Source organism: Canis lupus, chromosome 36 (assembly GCF_011100685.1).
Source record: "Canis lupus familiaris isolate Mischka breed German Shepherd chromosome 36, alternate assembly UU_Cfam_GSD_1.0, whole genome shotgun sequence".
Lineage (NCBI taxonomy): Eukaryota > Metazoa > Chordata > Mammalia > Carnivora > Canidae > Canis > Canis lupus.
In genome coordinates, this window is record NC_049257.1 from 5,428,787 (window position 1) to 5,450,981 (window position 22,195).

Consider the following 22,195-nt stretch of genomic DNA (forward strand, 5'->3'; position numbering starts at 1 on the left):
TCAACAGTCAATTAACACATATTTTGTATGTTGTCTATATCCTATACCACATTCTTACAATAAAATAAGCTAGAGAAAATGTTAAGAAAATCATAAGAGAAAGTACATTTATAGTACAATACTGTATTTATTGAAAAAAAAATGTGTCCATAAGGGGACCACATAGTTCAAACCTATGTTGTTCAAGGGTCAACTGTATATCTCATAATTTTTTCTCTGCACCAATTATAAAAAAAATTCATAATGGTACTCAAAGCTCTTTGGAAAATTAGAAGCTGATTTAGTGACATCTACATTGTGCTTTAATTTTCTTATACAGCAGGGGGTGCTGTTTAGATTATACCCTGGGTTCCATCGCCAGAACAATATCCTTAGCCTTTAGTTGTCTTGAAATTTTAAGTTACTGTTGCCAAGGTGATTTTTGCTCATGAACTTGTGGTGGCTCAGTGAATGCTACAACTACATTTAAGACAAAACATATTCTGTATTAATAAAAAAAGCAGAATGATATTGTCTTACATGAAACAAAATACAACAGGAGTCAGGCTCTATTAATCTTACAACTACAAAATAACATTATTTGGATATTAGAATGTTCTATTTTTGTAGAAGTAATTTTTTCTATATTAATATATCTAATATCAGAAGATGCTCCCAAATAATGTGTTATGATTAAAACTTAAATTTTGCTCTGAGAAAACATTTGCAACCTAATAAATTATATCATAAAATAATACTTTTAGAAGACTACACTTATTTTTTTTTAACAGATATTAACATTAAAACATAGGGATGCCTGGGTGGTTCAGCAGTTAGCGTCTGCCTTCAGCCCAGGGTGTGATCCTGCAGTCCCAGGACTGAGTCCTACATCGGGCTTCCTTCCTGGAGCCTGTTTCTCTCTCTGCCTATGTCTTTGCCTCTCTCTCTCTGGGTGTCTCTCATGAACAAATAAATAAATAAAAATCTTTTAAAAAAATTCAAATATAGTTTCAATATTATAAATCCAACTTTTAGTTTCTGTTTTAACAGGCAGGTAACAATGTGCAAATTTTCCATAATAAAAATTAATACACATCTGTAATACCTAAATTCTGACTTAATAAGCTGAACACCGTTTAACACAGCTTTTCAAATTCTGCTGGCCAATCTATGTATAAATGATTTAAAGTAGTTATATGTCCATGTCTCAGTAATAAGGCGTGGTAACTGCAAGTATCTTTATTAATGTTAGTGAACTTCATGATACAACACAATAAGGGTTTTTCTCCCACAAGAACAAAATAGTATAAATACGATAATAATGCCTTGAACCTGAACTACCAGTGAACAAGATCTACTCACAGTCAGAAAAAGTCCAGATAGCCAATTAAAGAAAATAATTATAAGAAGTATGCTGAAGCATCTAATCTTTTTAAAATCAAGGAGACTGATTACTAGGATAGAACTCCACGAATGTTGCTTTTTGTGCACTGGAAAGAAAAAGGTCTTTAATCTTCCATTGCTTCCCAAACTTGTTGCAACATGTCTTCAAACTCTTGTCTCTAGTTCTTTAAAATCATAAGCATAATTTTACAGCATTGCAAAATCAGCCCCTAGTAATACAACCTGTAAGGTATGCTAATCATCAAAAATGGCAGCACATTCAAATAAGGGTTATGTGTGTATTTTAATGCTAGTAATGAATGAATGTAAAAACAAAATCGAACATCACCAAAATTACTGTAAATTAAAGAGATGCTCAGATTACTGGCTCACATATTAAAATTCTTAAATATATTCATCTTCAAATATTCTGGAACTCAAAATGTATAAACTATAAACTTGAACTTTGAGTAGAGAACAAATAATTCTATAGTTATTGGTGACAAAATATTTCCTGCAAATAATTTTCATTTCATTCCTGCAGTCTCAAAACTTTCTCAGTTAACCCCTACATTTTAATATTTTAAAAAGATGCACGTCGTGGAAATAATGTCTTTATTTTTATTTTTAAGCATGTATTTTGAGATTTTAGGATTCTCATGTGTTACAAAATTAGTAGAATCCGAACCTCCCCTATGTTAACATCTTACATGACAAAAAATAATTTTCAAACCAGGAAATTAATCTTGATTAATTAGCTAAAACTTAAAACTTATTCAGATCTTATCAGTTTTAGTTGCTGTATCTCCTTAATTTTCTCTTCTTTGTGACAGTTCCTCAGTCTTACCTCTCATGATCTTGATACACTGAAGAATATTGGTCCAATATTTTATAGAATATCTCTCAATATGGGGTTTGTCTGATGCTTTCTCATGATTAGAGGAGGTTATGCATCATAGAAGAAGCAAGACACCTTTCTCGGTGCAACATACCTGGGGTCCAAGATGTTGCTATGTGTACTGGTGATACTAACTTCAAACATTTGATTAAGTTGTAATCTGCTTAGGGTCTATGTAAAGTTACTATTTTCCCTTCAAACAGGGTTTTTGTTGTTGTTGTTGTTGTTTGTTGTTATTAGAAAACAAGTCATTAAAAGCCTAAGTAACCTTGGGAATGAAAAGTGCTACTCTCTAACACTGGGCATGGAAACAGCTTTTAATTCAGTTTAGCAAATGACTCTTGGTAAAGATAGGAGCAGTGCCTCTTTCGTAATAAGCATTTTTGTTAGACCAGTGAAAGGATTTAGAGTTCATGGATAAAAATGGTAAAAATATATAATATTTTATATATTTTTTTATCTTCAAATGCAGCTTTACTTTAATAATGAAATAGAAAAAAGATAACTAAAAAAATAATCAAATTCTAAATTCTTACCTGTTTCAATAAATAAAAATTATTACAATAAGTAAAAATTATTAAAAATTACCTTGAAAAACATACGGGGTATATTAATTTGCTGGGGATGCCATAATGAAGTATCACACTGATTGGCTTAGAACACAATGTATTATCTCACAATTCCAGAGGTTCAAAGTCTGAAATCAAAGAGTTGACAGGGCCATGCTCCCTCTGAAGGTACTAAGAAAGGATCTGTTCCATGCTTCTCTCTTAGCTTTTGGTAACCTCAGGTGTTCTTCCTATGTCCTCACCATGGGCTTCTCTGTGCATGTCTCTGTGTCCAAGTTTCTGCTTTTATAAGGAAACCAGTAATACTGGTTTAAAACTCACCCTAATAATTCATCATAACTTGATCCTCTGTAAGGACTCTATATCCAAATAGGTCACATTCAGAGATACTGGGAGTTAGGACTCCAGTATATCTCTTTTTGGAAGAAAATAAAATTTAATCTATAATATTGGGTTTATTTTTATGAGTACTTAAACTGATTTGAAGGCATTACTTTTCTGTAGTAATTTACAGTTAAAATTCTACATTAAAATTATAAAGTTCTACTCATAAAAGTCAAAGTAAAATATTTCAAAAATAAACCCCCTGAGTGGGAGGAAGGCTATACAGCTGAACATTTGAAATTTATAGATATCTACACTATAGACAAATCAACTAAAATGTAATAGTTACTCATACTATAACATAAATACTAAAGGAAACTGGAATGAAACCTTGGCTTTATTCTTAAACCCATAATCATAGACCTGTCTCATTTTCTTGATGATTCTCTAGTGGTTGTAAATTTAAGCAGTGGTTAGCTTTTAAATAAGAAGTTCTAATAAAATAATAATTTTGGACTTGCAGGGTTTTATTTATTCATTCCCTTTTCAGTGAGGTCGATTGATCCTTTAAGATTCCTTACCATAGGCTTATAATGCCCATTCCTCACTAAAATCTGCATAGTCATTTGGTACTACCGGAACAAAATATAGCATGGCCTAGAAAACTTATTAAAGATACTTTATTTTATCTAATTTTCAAATCCAAGTCCTACAAGTTCATCTCCTTCCTTTCTTCAAAAATTACTTCTTGGGCATATATTTTGTGCCAGGTACTGACTGGATATATGCTTATAAAAGAAAGCAGATATAGCTCCCATCCTTTATATGTAGAAAAAGGGACAAATAACCAAAATGACACCAAATGTATAATTATATATTGTGAAGAGTATGATGGAGGAAATTATTAGGGACAAAAATATACAATAGTAGAACAATTACCTAGACACTATAGAAAGAAGAGAATTCTCCAATCAACGTCTCAGGACATTTAACCTGAGAACAAGCTTAAGAAAAAAAATCAGGGCAGCCCCCGTGGCGCGGTGGTTTAGCTCCGCCTGCAGCCTGGGATGTGATCCTGGAGACCCGGGATCGAGTCCCATGTTAGGCTTCCTGCATGGAGCCTGCTTCTCCCTCTGCCTGTGTCTCTGCTTCTCTCTCTCTCTGTGTGTCTCTATGAATAAATAAATAAAATCTTTAAAAAAAAAAAAAAAAGAAAAATTCAGCCACATGAAGATCTTCCAGACAGAGGGAGGGCATGTTTGAGATCCTGATTTGGGAAAGAATGTTTTATATCTGAAGAAGTGAAAGGCCAGGGAGTCTGAACAATAATGGGACCAGAATTAGAACAGTACCAGATAAATCTTAAGTAGGCCAAGATTAGATCATGGAGGGTGCATCAGGTCAAAAGGTACCAAACACCCAATTCAAAATGGCTAAGTGAAAAGATGAATGTATTAATTCATATAACTTAAAAACTTTTGGAAAGGCTCACTTTAGATAAGGAAGACTGATTCAAAGTCTACCAGTACTTAATTTCTTTTTCTTCTCTTGGCTCCATGTCCTCAAATGAGTCCTTTCTCCTAGGTTTGTGGGACAAAAGGCTAACCTTTCTCACCAATAAAAATCCCAGAATATAATTTCTTTGTCTTTGATTAGTCTGACTTACATCATGTGCCCAATCACTACTGCCTAGGAAATAAGATATTTGGATTGTCTAGACTGAGTCATATACCACTCCTGGGGTCTTAAGTGAAAATTTTTTTAAAGTGATTTGTTTGTGGGGGACAACTTCAGGTAATATTGTAGTAGTAGTGTAGAGGTCATATTAACTATCCATAGAAAATAATTATAAAAACTGGATATAAAACGACATCAGGAAATTTAAAGGGGGAAATTCTGGCAGTGAGCAAACCATAGAAAGAATGAGGCTCAAATTCAGATCTTAAACTATCTAAATGCCTAGCTACAAGTACACTGTGCATGTATGGGGAAGGACCCCAGGGGCCCCGCAGAACAGCTAGTAGAGAACGTAGAAAAATCTATTCTTGAAAGCCAGAGGTACGCACGGCATATCAGTTGAGTTTTATATATTTCTTAATTGAGTACATTCCTTCACTATGATTAGCTTGGACAGCAGAAAGCCTGAAATGTCAGAGTACAGAGTCCAAAGCTGGCGGAGCAGCTGGAAAGTAGAGGGTAATCTTAGGAACAAGGAAACCAGAGAGAATAAGACTCATCTGGCCTAAGTACTTGGCTGACCTGACAATTTTCACAGGCACGGAGGAGACACACAGGGCAACAGTCTAAAAATTCAACAGTGGAAAGCCAAAAAAACAGGGAACAGATCATCGTCGGTATGTTTTTTTATTACAATGACACTAAAATGGACATCAATTTTAAAAAATAAAAATGTCAATTTATTGACTTCTAAATAACCCATAGGTCAAAAAATTCACAAAGGAAAATAGAAATTATTTTCACTAGGTGGGATTCTTGTGTGGCTTAGTGGCTGAGCATCCGCCTTTGGCTCGGGTCATGATCCCGGGGTCCTGGGATCGAGTCCTTTAACAGGCTCCTCGCAGGGAGCCTGTTTCTCCCCCTCTATGTCTCTCATGAATAAATAAATAAAATCTTAAAAAAAAATTATTTTCACTAGAATGATAATGAAAACAAATCAAAGTTTGTGGGATAGAGCTATTAAAGTACTTAACAGGAAAATTTATACCAGTAAATGCATATATTTATAAGAAAAAGGTCTTATATAAATTATCTAAGTTTTCCCTTCAATAAATCACAAAAAAAAAAAAATCACACTCCTAGAAAAACAGGGAGATAATAAAGGATAGAAATCAAGAAAACAGAAAACTGAGAAAAATCAATGAAAAAAGCTACTCAAAAGGATTAATATTAATAAACCTCAAATATATTGATAAACTTCTAGTCACAAAGAAAAAAGGGCACAAATTATTTTTTAAAAAGATTTTATTTATTTATTCATGAGAGACACATAGAGAGATAAAGAGAGAGAGAGGCAGAGACATAGAGGGAGAAGCAGGCTCCTTGCAGGAAGCCCCATGTGGGACTCCATTTCAGAACTCCAGGATCACGCCCTGAGCCAAAGGCAGACGCTCAACCACTGAGCCACCCACGCATCCCATGGGGTACAAATTATTTGGACCAATAATGTGCTCATAAATTCAATGATTTAGATGGAATGGATAAATTCCTTGAAACACAAATTCCAAGGCTCACTAAAGAAGAAAAAGATAACCTGATCAGTTTTACATTGATATTTAAAAAGTTGAACTCATGTTTCAGTATCTTCCAACAACAGTTAAAACAACACCACCCAAACCTTAGAAACCTAGATGACTTCACTGGTGGATTCTATCAAAAATTAAAGGAAGAAATAATACCAGGTTGATACAGACTTTTCCCCAAAACAGGTTTTCAAGAAGGAGAAAGAGGTCAACTATGTCATTTCTGACAAATCTCAAAAGAGATTTGTTTTGTTTCTTCAAGATTTTATTTATTTATTTGAGAGAGAGAGCAAGCACAAGCACAAGTTGGAGAGAGGCAGAGGGAGAGAGAGGGAAAGGGAAAAGCAGACTCCCCACTGAGCACTGAGCCTGACTAGGGGCTGGATCCCAGGACCCTGAGATAATGACCTGAGCTGAAGTCAGATGCCTAACCAACTGAGCCACCTAGGCACCCTTCAAAAGAGATTTGTACTAAGTATACATGAGCTATTAAATGTTCTGAAGAAAAATACTGCTGAAACTGTAACAAAGCTCATCTATATGTATCAGGAGTTTATTACACTTCACTGGTTGGGAGATAGGCAGAGGACCTATCACTAGGTAAGTTCAAGTGGATAAGTAATTGGCTCATTTAGCATTTGTTCTAACCTCCTTTCAGTGTACTTTCCTGCGATGCAGAAGCTGGGCAGCTAAAAACTACATTTATCAGTCTCTTGTACAGCCAGGATTCTGGATATAATTTAGATTCTGACAATCAGAGGTATTTGGAAAGAATTAAAAACTGAGTTAAGTTGGCAGATTAGTAGCACATGAGGTATGTTTTTTTGCTGGTGCAGCTCTAGCAGGCAACACAGACCAATCTTGGAGGCTGTTATGATAGTGGTTCCTGACTACTGGATTGCAGCTAATGTGGTATGACCCATGGAGTCATCAGTTGGAACAGTGGTGTCCTGACTGAACCAGAGTGTTCCTTAAGCAAGCCAATTCAATAGTTAATGCCTTGAAATCATTTGCGGGGATGAGGGACCGGCTCCTCAATAATTTCATAAGCACCTCTGTTCCCAGTATTAAATCTCTTTGGGCTTAAATTGCTTTAGTGGTCCATGTTATCATGAGCTGAACTGACAAATCAACCAACAACCCCACTGGTCACAGGTCCAAAATCAAAAAGCCAATTCAGTCTATCACAACCGGCCTGATATCTGATAACCATAAACTTTTCAAAGTAATACTAAAGGAAAGTAAAATCCTTAAAAACATAGATGTATGACCTTGAGGGTAAAAGAGTTCTTAAGACAAAAAGGATAAGCATAAATAAAAATACTGATAAATCTGACTACATTAAAATTGGAAGTTCTGTTAACCAAAAGACAATTTAGAATAAAAGACACACTACAGACTGGGAAAAGATATCTCCCACAAATATAACTGACAAAAGGACCAGCATCCAAAATATAAAATACTCATGAATCTATGAGAAAAAGATATACCAACCAATAGAAACATGTCCCAAAGCCTTAGATAATCACTTAAAAAAAGAAGAAATCCAAAAGGCTAAAAAAAATTAAAAGGAACCTTAATGAGACATTACTTTATATATAGCATTGACAAAAATCAAAAAGGCTGGCCAATGAGAAGTGTTAGTTAGCATGGATGACAAGCATCAGGAATTTTAATACACAGCTGGTGGAAAAATAAATTAGTACTACTTGTAAAGTTGAAGACATTTTCAAAAATGTGTGCTTATGTGCACTGGAATCCATGTTTAATGGTCATAACAATGGCAAAAACAACTCAAATATCCACCAACACCAGTGTGGATACATAAATGGATGTATATTCCATTAAATACAGCATGCAAAAAGATAACTGAGCCTTTTAGCCTTTAAAACTTCCTCCTCCACATTTCTCATTACATCACTCCTGACCCAGTTATTCAAGTCATGTCAGGGCTGCTCTCTCTCTCTAACCATTGCCTTGCCAAATTTGAGTAGTCATTATATCCCATAAGATTCTACTCCCTAAATATCTCTGCAACTTCTTTCTCCATCTCCAGTAACTCCTTAATTTTGGTCCATATAATTTCCCACCCAGATAAATAAAAGTATTTGTCTCTAGTCTCATTCCCATTGTAAACTGATGTTTGACACGATGCTCAAGCTTTCATTTTCAAAGCTGTGCGATCATATAAAACCCTTCCACTTGGATGAAGTGTAAATAAAAATAATGGTTATAATTTACTAAGTCCTTACTAATATGTCAGGCATTATTTTGTTTATCCTTATAGTGCTGAAAAATGGGTAGAATTATATCCATTTTATAGATGAGGCAACTAAAGCTCAGAGAGGATTAAGAAATTTATCAAAATTCACATTGTTAATACGCAGATAAACCAAGATTCAATTTCAAGATATTTCAGTTGCAAAATCTTTAATCAATAGTTTATTTTGCCTAAATTCCTAAGCATCACACATGAAGTTCTAAATAATCTGACATAGGCTAATGCCTATTCTCCAGCTTGACCTCCCATCCCTCTGGTTCCACTTAGCCATAGTAGATATTGCCTATCCATTCTCTTCTTCCTTAATAACTCTATTTTCTTCAGGATGGCAATCTGTTCAGCAAAAAACTAGTTTTCCTGAACTTCCTTGAAGCCGAGATTATCATTCCGACAAAAGAGATGTAAGTGGAAATCTCTGGATGGGGTTTCTGGGAAAGCTCCTTAATAGGGGTCAAAGTAAGCTGGCATGCAACTTTTGCTCCACCCCCACCCCACCTTCTTCCTTCCTGGAAAATAGTGCTGTATGTGGATCAGCTCTCTTACAGTCACCGGATACACATGTGAGCATGAAAGTCCCATAATCTAGAAGACAGAATATAAAATTAGGAGCCCAGGTCTGTGATGGCATTACCCACTCCAAAACTGCCTTTCTATTAGCTTATGTGTTTAATTGCCATGTTTTCCTATTCATAGTTAAGCATTGTCAGAACTAACACATACCCTAAATTGAGGGCTTTACTGGTTAACTTGCAATTTCCTCAATATACTATGATTTGGCATCTGTAGAGGGAGGTGGCCTGTAATTAAGATGCATGTGTAAATCGGCCTCTTTAATTTTTCTAAGAAAAGTCGGCATACTCAGGCTTTAGCCAGAGAAGTTTTAAACAGCCTCTATGTTTTATATATTCAGCATTTTTATAAGCCTTTGTTTGAAGGTTCTGCCCTCAAAAATGGGTTGAAAACCAGTGGTCTGGGATGCCTGGGTGGCTCAGCGGTTAAGCGTCTGCCTTCAGTTCAGGGCGTGATCCTGGAGTCCTGGGATCGAGTCCCACGTCGGGCTCCCTGCATGGAGTCTGCTCCTCCCTCTGCCTGTGTCTCTGCCTCTCTCTCTGTGTCTCTCACGAATAAATAAATAAAACCATTTTTTAAAAAATGAAAACAAAAAAAAAAAAAAGAAAAAGAAAACTAGTAGTCTATGACACAATTTAACTATCACTGAAATTTCTCAAAGTTCTCTCTTTGTATTAGGTCAATGACCACAAATTTCAAACAAATTTGATAAGGTTTAATTGTGGAACTATTATTCTTTTAACTTTCATTCAGAACCAATATGTGGAATACTGTAAATATCTGTGAAACTGGCATATGGGATACTGTCCATTATTTGGCTTTTTATACAAAGGTTCTGGTGACATTTCCTATACTATTCAGGGCCAGAAAAAAAGTTTCGTTTTCTTCTGAGGAACTGATATGCTTACTAGCAGTGGTGTGTGAGTCATACAAACCATTGTTTTCTTTTATTCTTAGTGGCTAATTTGGTAAGTTTTTTTTTGTTCAATAACATTGGCTTTCTTTAGCTAACACCTCTTCACTTTTTAAAACCTACATTTTGATATTTTAGTTACTTTTTGTTTATTGTACCAATACATTTACTGAAAGCTATCCCAAATTATTTTTTTAGAAGTAGGCAAGTTATTTTGTAAAAATCATAACTTAAAGGGGGAAGAAATATTACTCTTCTGATAAAAACAACAAAACCCATATGCAGATAGCCTTAGATCAATCAATCATTACTGAAATGTTGTTTTCTATCCTAGTTACCATAATAAAATTAAAGGTGTGTAAAATGCAATTCTCCCAGGTCTCTGCATGTTATTGCTGGGTAGGCTAAGAACGCAAAGCCGAGACCACCCTATAAGGAGGCTGTTTCTCAGGAATGCATTTGTAAGGAGCAACCCTAAAGGATGAAGCAACATCTTAAAGATGAAGAGTGGGTATGCTTCTATTTTTATGAAAGCAATGGATTCCCCAAGTTCAGTATTCTTCAGCTGTGACACAAATCCACTGCATTTATAAAATTCAACTGGGGCACTGTGTTGCCTCTGTGGGACTTGGGAGGTGTGGGGAGCCAATGCCAACATGATATTTGTGTTATTTGCTATGACGGTGAGTAATAAAACTTCTGACCCAGGAGTTTCATGTCTTCTGCCAGCATCCATAATAGTGACAGACTAACTTGTAGGTAGGCTTAATCCCAAGCCCTGACATAGTATTCTCTCAAAAAAATTAGTTGATCATTCAAAGTTTGAAAGCAGGTTTGAATTACATCCTTTGTAACTCAGAATTCCTATAGACATACCATTAATGAAGATGACAGAGAAAGGCCAATTAAAATAACTGTTTAAGACAACAGAATGTCCTCAAAGGAGCCACTAAAGAACTGTTGAGGTTTTGACATTTTAAAGATGAAAACTGTTCTTGTTGTCTCTTACATCAAACAAATTGAGGAGATTTAACTTGTTTATTAAGACAAAGAGTTCAGGTCCATTAACACTTTGCGATCTTTTTTGTAAAGGAAGAGAATTATCAGAATGAATGTGCCAAAAAGAATGAGTCAAATAAGAGAAGACGGGAAAATATGATACATAGAGCTTTGTGGGACAACTGAGTATTCTCTTAAGCAACTTATCAATTGGAAGCTAATATAAAATTTAAGCATAAATCATAACACTGTGAAAGTTAAAAACAAAAACAAAGCATTTTCTTAGGAAGTTTAAAAAACTCATGCTATATATACTGAAAGTATAATGTGTTAATAACTGATATACTCCTGAATAAACACAGAAATAAAATATGCTTCCATTCTTAACATAAAAAGCCTAGAATTTTTTCAGTTGGTAAATAAATGACAAAAATGAATTCCTTTCTAGACAAGGAAATTTCTGATGCCACTCAGCAACTCGGCATACTCCACCCCTTTTGCAACTTCCAACTACTACTAACAAAAAATAGTGCCTAATATGTGACTAATCAAAGTTGTAAGCAATTCATGTGTCACTAATTTAGAAAAATGAGAAATTGGTAACAGCAAAGTATCCAGAAAACTCAAGAATGCTACTGAAATCTTCAATATTAAAAAAAAAATTCTCTAGAAACATTATATAAAGACTAACTCAGAAGTAAATACAAAGTTACATAGCAGATTGGAAGATCCACTGAAATGAATTGTCAACAAAGAGAAGAAGAATTATAAAAAGCAGGGGAAAATAATTACAAAGGTACAATTGTGTGCAATCATTTAGACAAACTTAAGATAAAATAGCATCACTATTTTTGAACACAGCATATCATCAAAGGTATTCATCATTTCATATATAAGGGAAGTGTGCATGAAGTTGTACAAGGATTCAACCAAGACTGCACAGAGTGCAGGAGAACAGGGATTTTATTTATTTTATTTTATTTTATTTTATTTTATTTTATTTTATTTTATTTTATTTATTTTATTTTATTTTATTTTATTTTAATAAAAGATTTTTTCCTAGTTATTTTATAATCACCGATTTTAGAGAAAATTATTCTGATAAATCAATGACAAAATGACATTCTTCTTGTCATTCCACTGATTAAAAAGAATAACTGAACATATATATGTTTGATAATTTACTAAGGTATTTTGTCAACAAACATTCCATATATATGCATTTCATTTATCCAAAATTTTAAATCTAATTTTAAAAAAGTGAGATATCATTTAGTTCTACTGCTTATAAACATGAAATAATCTATAAGACAAAAATATTTAAGGTTAGAAAGCTTCCTACTGATAAAGGAATAAGTTAATCACACTTAACGTGTTTTCTTTTTTCAAAAAAATAAAAATAAAAAAGGATGTATTCTATCAAACCTGTGTTTGGGCAAAGAGTGATTTTGGGCAGTAATTAAAAATACCTTCTACATAATAAAATTTATGATATTTTCACTTCTGAAATAAAACTCTTATTATTGTCTTTTTAGCAATCTAAACTTTGTTCATGTTGAAAAGAAACTTGTCAGGCTATTAATTTTTAAAATATTTTCCATTGAGTAAATGATCTCCTTTAGTAAACATCTATGAACTGGGGTAGTTGCAGTTTGGAGAAGGATATTTCAAATACCAGAAGCACATTTAGAATAAAAGGTCCATAGCATTGGTACCTAATCTTACCACCAAGGACTCCTTTGTATTTCTTCACTCCCTCATGGGCCTATTGTTTTAAACATTTTGTGTGTGCTCATTTATTAATTGAAATGGTCAAATAAGATGTTACAATGAAACTCTCAAAGAGAACTCTAATAAGCATGAAAAGTGCAACCTCAGTGTTCTGGTAAAATCCAGAAAAAGCACAAACTGGATGTTTAACCTAGTTATTATTCAACAGGTCAACAGAGATAATGAAAACATTTTATTTAGAGTTCAATAAAACACTATGAATGTAAATTAGTAAATGGAAGGCATTCTAAAACTGAGTTAATAAAGGGTATTCACCACATGGGTTGATTGTAGAGCTAAGTGAAGCAGCTCCCGTGGAAAGGCCGCCTTTTGAAACTGATGAAGCCACAGAAGGTAGAGAAGATGAAGGTGTAGTAGAGGAGGCTGTTGAGGATGGTAACCGTTCTCCAGACTCCATGTCTATGAGAGGGAGAAAAATGTTAATTCTCAGTATTAGATAGTGGAATTATTCAAAGAATTAAATATATCTTATTATTAAAATAAGTCAAACATTTAAGCATACTTTTATAAAATATGAAATAATTTCAAAACGTGTTCTTCAGAAAGATAAAATATGGAATAAAAACAAGTATAATTTAAATCACAAATTTATGAAATGAGATTAATCTTAAGTATACCAAACCTTATTTTAATAGACTTGCATATAACATATTAGCTTCTTATTCTTCCTAAATCACCTCATCATCTATTCACTTACAACATAATACCCATATTATCTTAACAAATCAAGAAAACAACACCACATTTGCATCTCCTAATTCCAAGTCTGGTAAGTCTTAAGCATCCAAGAATCTGACCTGGTAATCTCTATCACAGCAAGCATTTCTCCCTCACCAAAAAGATAAATACGTTTTAGAGTTGTTAGTAACATCAAGTTTGAACTATAGTTAAAATGGCTTTAGTATGACCCATTATAATGACTGAGCCACTTACATGTATCTTTATTTATCTGCTTAGCTATTTTAGGTACAATTTTACAATGGCCTTATTGCAAGTTTATATTGTCATTAAAAATCTACAGTAGAAATAGGTGAAGGCGATCAAAAGGTGCAAACTTCCAGTTTTAAAATATGTAAGTCATGGGAGGGGCACCTGCGTGGCTCTCAGTGGTTGAGCTCAGGGTGTGATCCTGGATCCAGGGATCGAGTCCCGCACTGGGTTCCCTGTGAGAAGCCTGTTTCTCCCTCTGTCCATGTCTCTGCATCTCTCTGTGTGTCTCTCATGAATAAATAAATAAAATCTTAAAAAAAATAAAATAAAATAAGTCATGGGATATAATGTACAGCATGGTGACTGTTCTTAGTAATACTAGAGTGTTTACTTGAAAGCTGCTAAGAAAGTAGATCTTAAAAGTCCTCATCACTAGAAAAAAATTTGTAACTGTGTGATGATGGATGTTAAGTAGGCTTACTGTGATGATCATTTTGTAATATCCATCATACTCTACCAGTGAAACTAATTTCGAATGTTATCCCAATAAATTTTTAAAATCTAGAATAGGTTATGCTTATTTTAATACTTTGCATACACTGATCCTACAGGTAGGCAAGAAAATCACGAAGTTAACAACTGCTTTAATAAGTACACAATTTACAGGAAGAAACAAAAAAAGATACTGCTCATTTACAACTGAACTTACGATCAACCACAAGTAAACTTTCACCATGAAATCTAACCATAAAAAAGGTTTCTGTATGGAATTCTACAAGCAAATCACATAATTACTTTATATTTTCTAAGAAAAATAGTTTGATTTAAAAATACTGGCCAATTAAAAAAAATAAATAAATAAAAATAAAAATAAAAATACTGGCCAATTAAAATAATGCTGGGTTAATATATAAATATTGATTTAATCCATATAGTATCTAGATGATTTTTCTCATAAGATCGATACATATAATAAAAGGTTATCTCAGATTGACACATACCATCATTGGTAACCATTTAAGTAAGTTTCCCAATCATATATAGAACTGTTTTTTTTTTCTTAAGATTTTATTTATTTATTCATGAGACAGAGAGAGAGAGAGAGAGAGAGAGAGAGAGAGGCAGAGATACAGGCAGAGGGAGAAGCAGGCTCCATGCAGGGAGCCTGATGTGGGACCCGATCCCAGGTCTCCAGGATCACACCCCGTGCCGAAGGCAGGCACTAAACCACTGAGCCACCCAGGGATCCCCCCCAATCATATATAAATTCAAAAACTTCTCTTCATATTCTGGCACCAGTGTCGATCATCTCTACAGATGATGATACTGCTAAAATGAGCATGTCCATATTCTTAAAGAACTTTTCTTTTTCTTCATCAGCATTCATCTTGGAAAAGTGTAGTTGATCCTGATGGTTACATGAAACTAATGCTTAAAGGGCAGGTTTTGGGTCATCAAACAGTCACCAATGAGCTTGGAGACGTGTGGCTGGTCTGTTGGCAAGGCCCATACTGACATTTTCTCCATTAATTGTTTTCACCAACAAGTCTCATTTCACTATATACAAAAAATATGCATCCTTTACCTAGGTAGAGTTTACAGAAAAAGGTTATTCTAAAAAATTTATAGCTGGTAACCTCACCATCTTAAAGAATTTTAAAATGTACTAATTAAGTGTAGTATTTTAAAAAATAATAAAAAGGTTTTTTTTAAGATTTTATTTTTATTTATTCATGAGAGACACAGACAGAGAGAGGCAGAGACACAGGCAGAAGGAGAAGCAGGCTCCATGCAGGAAGTCGGATGTAGGGTTAGATCCTGGGACCCCTGGATCACGCCCTGGTACAAAGCAAAGGCAGCGCTAAAGAGCCATCCAGGTGTCTCGGAAAGGTTTTTTTTTTTTTAATTTGCTTTTGTACTCCACAGCAAAAATAATTTGGTGATATAACATAGATAAGCACTTTAGCTGAGTACCTGGCATAAAAATATTCAATAAATAATAGTCATTACTCTTTTGGGGATAATAAATTATGAACCCTATGTATATTTCTTTCTGTCGTTATAACTTGATTCAGGACTAAAGCAAGTGAAACCCAGAAAGCAAAATGAGCAGTCTCTACATATCACTTATTGAAGATCTTTTCCAGGGAATAGTCATTAAAATGAAAAATATACATACATATACTTGGATCTTACAATCTACTTTTGAAATCTAGTCTGCAGAAATAAAAGTAGGTTCTTTATTATAACATTGCTTAAAAATAAAATTTAAACCTAACAATAAGGAAGAGTGGAACTATAGCTAGTAGTATAAGTTAGAAGCCTTTTTTTGTTTCAGTAAAAGTGGGATTCTGTCTTTTATTCTTGGTTCCTTTTGTTCATTTAAATGGAAAAGGGCGTAACTTTCTTTTTTTAAAAATATGCCTATGCAGCCATTTTCTATAGAAGTTCTATTATATATATTATTCATGTATTATTTTATTTTAACTAATTTGATCTTAGCAATGCAGAGATAGGTCCAGGAATGCTGCTAAACTTCTCCAACGCACAGAACATTCCCCGCAGAGAATTACCTGGCCCAAAACGTTAGTAGTGCTAAGGTTGAGAAATCCTGATCTAAAGTATCAAAAATTGTTATTACTTGGAATTCAATTAATTAAAACTTTCTATTAAGTAGTAATTCTATATAATTGTTATAAGATGATTCAAACTGATTTATTGACATTGTGATAAATGATAACATTATCATTATATTCAACCTATCATTTGTGTCAAACTCCATTATTTTACATTTTGTCCTAATTGTGTGAAACCGATAATATATGATATGTCATTAATACATATCAACATTTACTCAGACTGGATAGCATGAATTGACTATATTTTATTAAGATGATATTTACCAATAACAATTTGAGACTAGACAAAAATTGGAATTACCACAAACAACTTCTTTCTGCATGATGATTTTCCATACTCCATCCAAAAAATATTTAATGATCATACCATTCAAATTCAGGCATATCAAAGTGCCCTTTTGTTTGATCACAGAGTTTATGAACACTGACAGTTGCTAGGTGTAAACCTGAACAGGTGCTATTAGGGAAGGGCAAGACACGTTGGCTAACAAATACAAATGTGATCAGCTGCCCTTTGTTTTAGTTGCATGATTCTTTAGTGCTGAAAGCACAGCTACAGAATAAATTGAATATTCAGAAAGTAAACATAAAAACAGAGTTAGATATTTCTCCTAGAAGGTGTCTTGTCTTTATCTTTGCCAACAATACCAAAAGTTCTCTGTGGGAATTTAAAGCACAAAAGTAGATTTGGTGAAATTTTACTTCTTCCAATGTAAACTCAAATGAGTAACAATAATCAAGGACAATATCAGGAGGTAGTCACTATGCTGCTCCTTTTGGTTTAGTAGTACTACTAACAGTAGATTTACAAGTCCACTATGTTCTAAAAATTCTGAAAAAGGCTTTTATATAACTATTTCTTTAGATAACTCCCAGGCAGCTGAACCCTCAGACAAATAATATTTCAAGATTTTAAGTAGCAAAACAAAAACAAAAGCCAAGAAGACAAACGCTTTTCTGGTAAGGGATTTCATGACATAGGAGGTAAGGGAGAAACACCTTACTAGACATTAAACAAAATTATAGAATATGTTTGAAGGACAATCATTCTATTTACAAAACTTTTATTTACCTACATTTTCAAAAATGGTTACTTTGAGTCATTTAGTATATGCAATTTAAATATAAATATAAATATATAAAATGAATCAATTTCCTTTGCTGCTTCACATATTTTAACACCACTGTAAAGAGTAACAATTACATACCCAAACACAAGTGGGCTGGCAGTCAGGTGCTCTGTGTTGCAGCCTGTGATCTGGAGCGTCTCAGACATACTAAATACTAGTTTCCTTATCTGAAAGATGATAGGTTTGAACAAAACTAACCCTCAAGTCACTATCAAAGTTTATCAACTTGATGGTAAAAACTGAAACAAAACCTTCACATTGCATTAAAATATTTAATAATTTGGGGTGCCTGAGTGGTTAAGTTAGTTAAGAGTCCAACTCCTGATTTCAGCTCAGGTCATAATCTTAGGGTCATGAGATTGAGCCCTGGTACTCAACAGGGAGTCTGCTTGAGATTCTCTCTACTGCTCTCCCTCTGCCCAACTCCACGACTCTCTAAAATAAATAAATAAAATTTAAAATATTAAACATCTTAATTCCACTCTTTGCTTATCCTCCCTTTCACTGGCCTGGTTCTATCTCCAAATGCTAAATTATAAATTTCTGCTAAATATTTTCAAGATATATTCATCTTATTTATACCTCAAGAAACTTGATAAGAAAATTATCCAAAAAAAAAAAAAAAGAAAGAAAATTATCCAAGAGTAAAGCAGTGATTTTCACACTGTTCAGTAAATATCTATTCAGAGTATTATTTTCCATCCAAAGGATTAAATATTACTTTGCAATGAGACATTTGAGAAAGAGGTTATCCTAAGATATAAAAGAATGTTATAGAAGATTTGAGCAAAATTTAACATGTATAGATCAGCTCAATTGTGGACAGAGTATATGAATTTAAATATTGACTAGGATTAGAAATTTCTAACAAGGATACAAAAGTCAAAAGAATAAAAAGAGAGACAATGTCCAGTTAATTGTTCCTTTCATCTACACATGCAAGGGGTCCCAAAACACAAGCAAAAAGACATAAAGCTTTGCTTAACTAGGAAATACAACTAAAATTAACTGGAATTTATAAGATATTTCTAGAGAGTAACTGAGGCTGATGAGTAAGAGGTTGAGAAAAAATAAAGCAGGGTAACAAACAGAAGTCCTGTTAGTTTATGCAAGATATCCACATATCAGAAGTTGAAGAAACAAGATTCCAAGTATTAAATGTCTGATGAACTAGAATAAAAAAACTCCCTTTCAATGGGGAGAAGCAGAGCTAACCTAACAGGAAATATTTAACAAGTTAATTCTACTTTTTCCTTATTCTCTCTTTCATTGGTCTAGTTCTATCTAGATATTAGGCAAACAAAAAAGCCACATCAAAGCAGGTTAAGAGGCTGACATATAATCTTGCTATAAAATCTCACTCCTGGTATGGAGACCCACAACCAGGAAGGAACTTAAAATCCAGAGGAGCAAAGGGTTTCCCTTTCCCTGAGGAGCAAAAGGTTTGAGCCCCACATTGGGCACCCTAACTTTTATGACACACACTTGAGATGAGTCCCCAAAACAACTAACTTTGAGAACCAACAAGGCTTGCATCCCCAAACCTACAAGACTGTAGTGACCTGAGAAACTGCTCCTAAAGGACTCACGCTCACAATTCACCTGCCCCAGGACCCAGCTAGGAGGCAGTGAATTGTGCCCAGACCTCAAGTGAAGAAGGCTCACCTGCTTATGTTAAAGCATCGGCATAGGGGAGCAGCATCTAATTTAACACACACATCCAGGAACCTGCTGGAACCCTCTACAGGGATGGAGATTGGCAGATGTCATCTTCACACTTTCCTCTTTGCTGTGCTCCAGAGCACCAGTATCTTCCAGAAGGAAGCCTTTACATTCAACTAGTGCCCCATTTTTAAAGGCTGCTTCCTAGAGAACACCTCTTGATTGCCTAGTTTTAGAAGGAAGGGGAGACTGTTTACCTCATTTCACACACTGTAATAATCACACCCCTATCTAGTACACCGATTTTTTTTTTTTTTTTTAGTACACCGATTTTTATGACTACTTTATGTAGGGGATACCTCTACATCACCTGGCTCTGGTGGGCAGAGGGGCTTACCCTCATGGATCCAGAGGGCTGCAATAAGTGGAGAAAGGGTTCTTAAACAGCTACTATCTCCAGCAAGAAGAGGCAACAGATGCACAGCTTGATCTTTCTATGAGGGAGGTTTATTAGCCAATCACGAATTCAACCCAAGGCGCAAGCTTCTAATTAATCATACATTGAAGGGCTGACTGTAATCTTTTCCAGAAATTTTGAGGGTGCGTACTATCTTGGAGCTCACAATTGGTCACACTCTGGAGTCCTAGTGTCTCCTAGAGAGGAGTTTTATACACATATGGTATCCTAGTTTTTATGTCTGCTGCCCTGGTTTTTGTAGCTATCACCCAGGAACAGCTCTTCATCATCTGGCTCTGATGATACATGAAAAGATGTTCAATATCATTAATCATCAGGGTAATGCAAATTAAAACCACAAGGAGATGGCATCTCACATCTCTAAGAATGGCTATTATCCAAAAGACAAGAAATAATGAGTATTAGCAAGGGTATGGAGAAAAGGGAATCCTTGTGCATAGCTTGTGGGAATGTAAATTGGTACAGCTACTAAGGAAAACAGTATGGAGGTTCCTCAGAAAATTAAAAATATAATGACCACATGATGCAATAATTCCATTTCTGGTTATTTATCAAGATGAAAACACTAACTCAAAAAGATAATAGGCACCCCCATGTTCACAGCAGCATTATTTACAATAGCCAGCATGGAAATAACTCCACTATCCATCAGTGAATGAATAGATTAATAAATCGTGATATATACATATAATGGAATATTACTCAGTCATAAAAAAGAATGAAATCTTGGCTATTTGTGACAACATGAATGGACCTCTGCAAAGTAATTCAGAGAAAAACAAACACCATATGATCTCTCTTATGTGTGTAAATCTTTAAAAATCTAAAAATAAAAATTTTATTAAGAAAAAAAACAAGCACATAGATACAGATAACAGACTGGTGGTTGCCAGAGGTTGGAGTGTGGAGAGCAGAAAGAGAAGGGGGCACTGTTTTTGTCTTCTTTTGAATTAAAAAATGTTCTGCAGAGTCTTAGGTATTTTTAAGTGCCTTGGAAGAAGGCAAGGAGCGGTAAAAGTCGAGAGTATGATTCTAGCTCATATGCTATTAGATTCCATCAAAGGTCCTCTTTTATCTGTTTTGTATATTGAGATTCCATGTGAGATTTTGTTTGGAAAAAAAAGGGTCCCATTGCCCTAAAAAAAGTCTGCAAGCCACTAAAGGATCTCTGTCTCATATCACTTCTTACTAACATGGCCATCTGGCCAATCTTATCTGTTGTGACTTCAAAATCTGAGTCCCCAACTGGAAGTAGACATTTTCACTCTTCCTTGGTCTTTAAATCCTAATTTCAAGCCATTGCACAATGTGTTCTCAAATTAGATCTCATTCTCCTATGAGGAACATTCTCCTAATTCTGCACCCCAAATACCCTGACCCTGGTAGGCTGAGTTAATCACTTACTTGGGGAAGTTGTAAGTGACGCATCTTATCATCTATTATCTCCTTTTCAATATCCCCATGGATACTCAGTTCTCTCTTTTCTATCTTCATTTGTTTTAGAGAGAAAAGCAAAAAGTACAAAAAAGCAAATATAAACAAAATTAAGATAATTGTTGAATAGAATGCTTGGCTCTATCGACCTTAATTAGTAACTGCCAGTTGGGAGGTTGGGAAGAACTAAGTGATGGATTTACAACATTATAGCAAAACAATTTCTTCCTCTTAGAAAATTTAAAAGCTAATGACTCATCCTTTCCTTCCCATCTGTTAAAATGGAGGAGGTGGACTTCCTTCATTCTGTTGAACTAATTATCACCTTTTCGCAGCTTGTCAGAATCTTTACTCCACTGATCATTCTTTCCCTTTTCTGTATCTCTTATTCAACTGGATTCTTCTCAGTTTTCTTCCATCTTTAAAAACAACAAAAACTCTCCTTTGACCACTCATCTCTATTTTGCCACCTCATATTTTCTACTCATTTTCAACATTATTAAAATGAAATTGTCTACTTTTGTGGTTTCCTTTTTTTTTTTTTTTTTAACCTACCCTTCATAACTTCACTCACTCCACTCTGACCCATCATTAGTATGACTTTAGTGCTGGGATCCCACTGCTAAAACAATGCATGAAAGTTAAGCAAAGTCTAATCAGGTGAGTCTACAGCTCACGAGAAAGAAAGATTATAAAAAAGAATACAGAACTTAACCAGGAGACAAAGAGAATTTTAAAATAAAAGTTGGCAGCATTCTGACTGGAAGAATGCAAACAAATCAGATGGAAAAATTTACACAATAGTATCTTTAACGGAGGAGGCAAATCATGAGACAAACCCTGTATGCAAACCACAGAATTCACATCCCATAAAGGGGGATGAGCATGTACATGTCTATCCTCCTGACCCCCTAATCCCAGCCAATTGCCAAGTCTTCTTGACTTTACTTCTACC

The 22,195-nt window shown here is 34.4% G+C and overlaps 1 protein-coding gene across 19 annotated transcripts in view; it reads right to left on the reverse strand.

Moving 5' to 3' along the window:
• The window catches only part of BAZ2B (bromodomain adjacent to zinc finger domain 2B), a 293,190-nt gene that overhangs the window by 117,312 nt on the left and 153,683 nt on the right, over positions 1–22,195 (reverse strand). For all 19 annotated transcript variants that reach the window (XM_038584598.1, XM_038584612.1, XM_038584610.1 and 16 more), the window contains one exon: positions 13,223–13,366. In XM_038584598.1, the coding sequence (XP_038440526.1) occupies positions 13,223–13,364 (142 nt within the window). In that variant the 5' untranslated portion in view covers positions 13,365–13,366. The remainder of the gene's footprint in view (positions 1–13,222; positions 13,367–22,195) is intronic.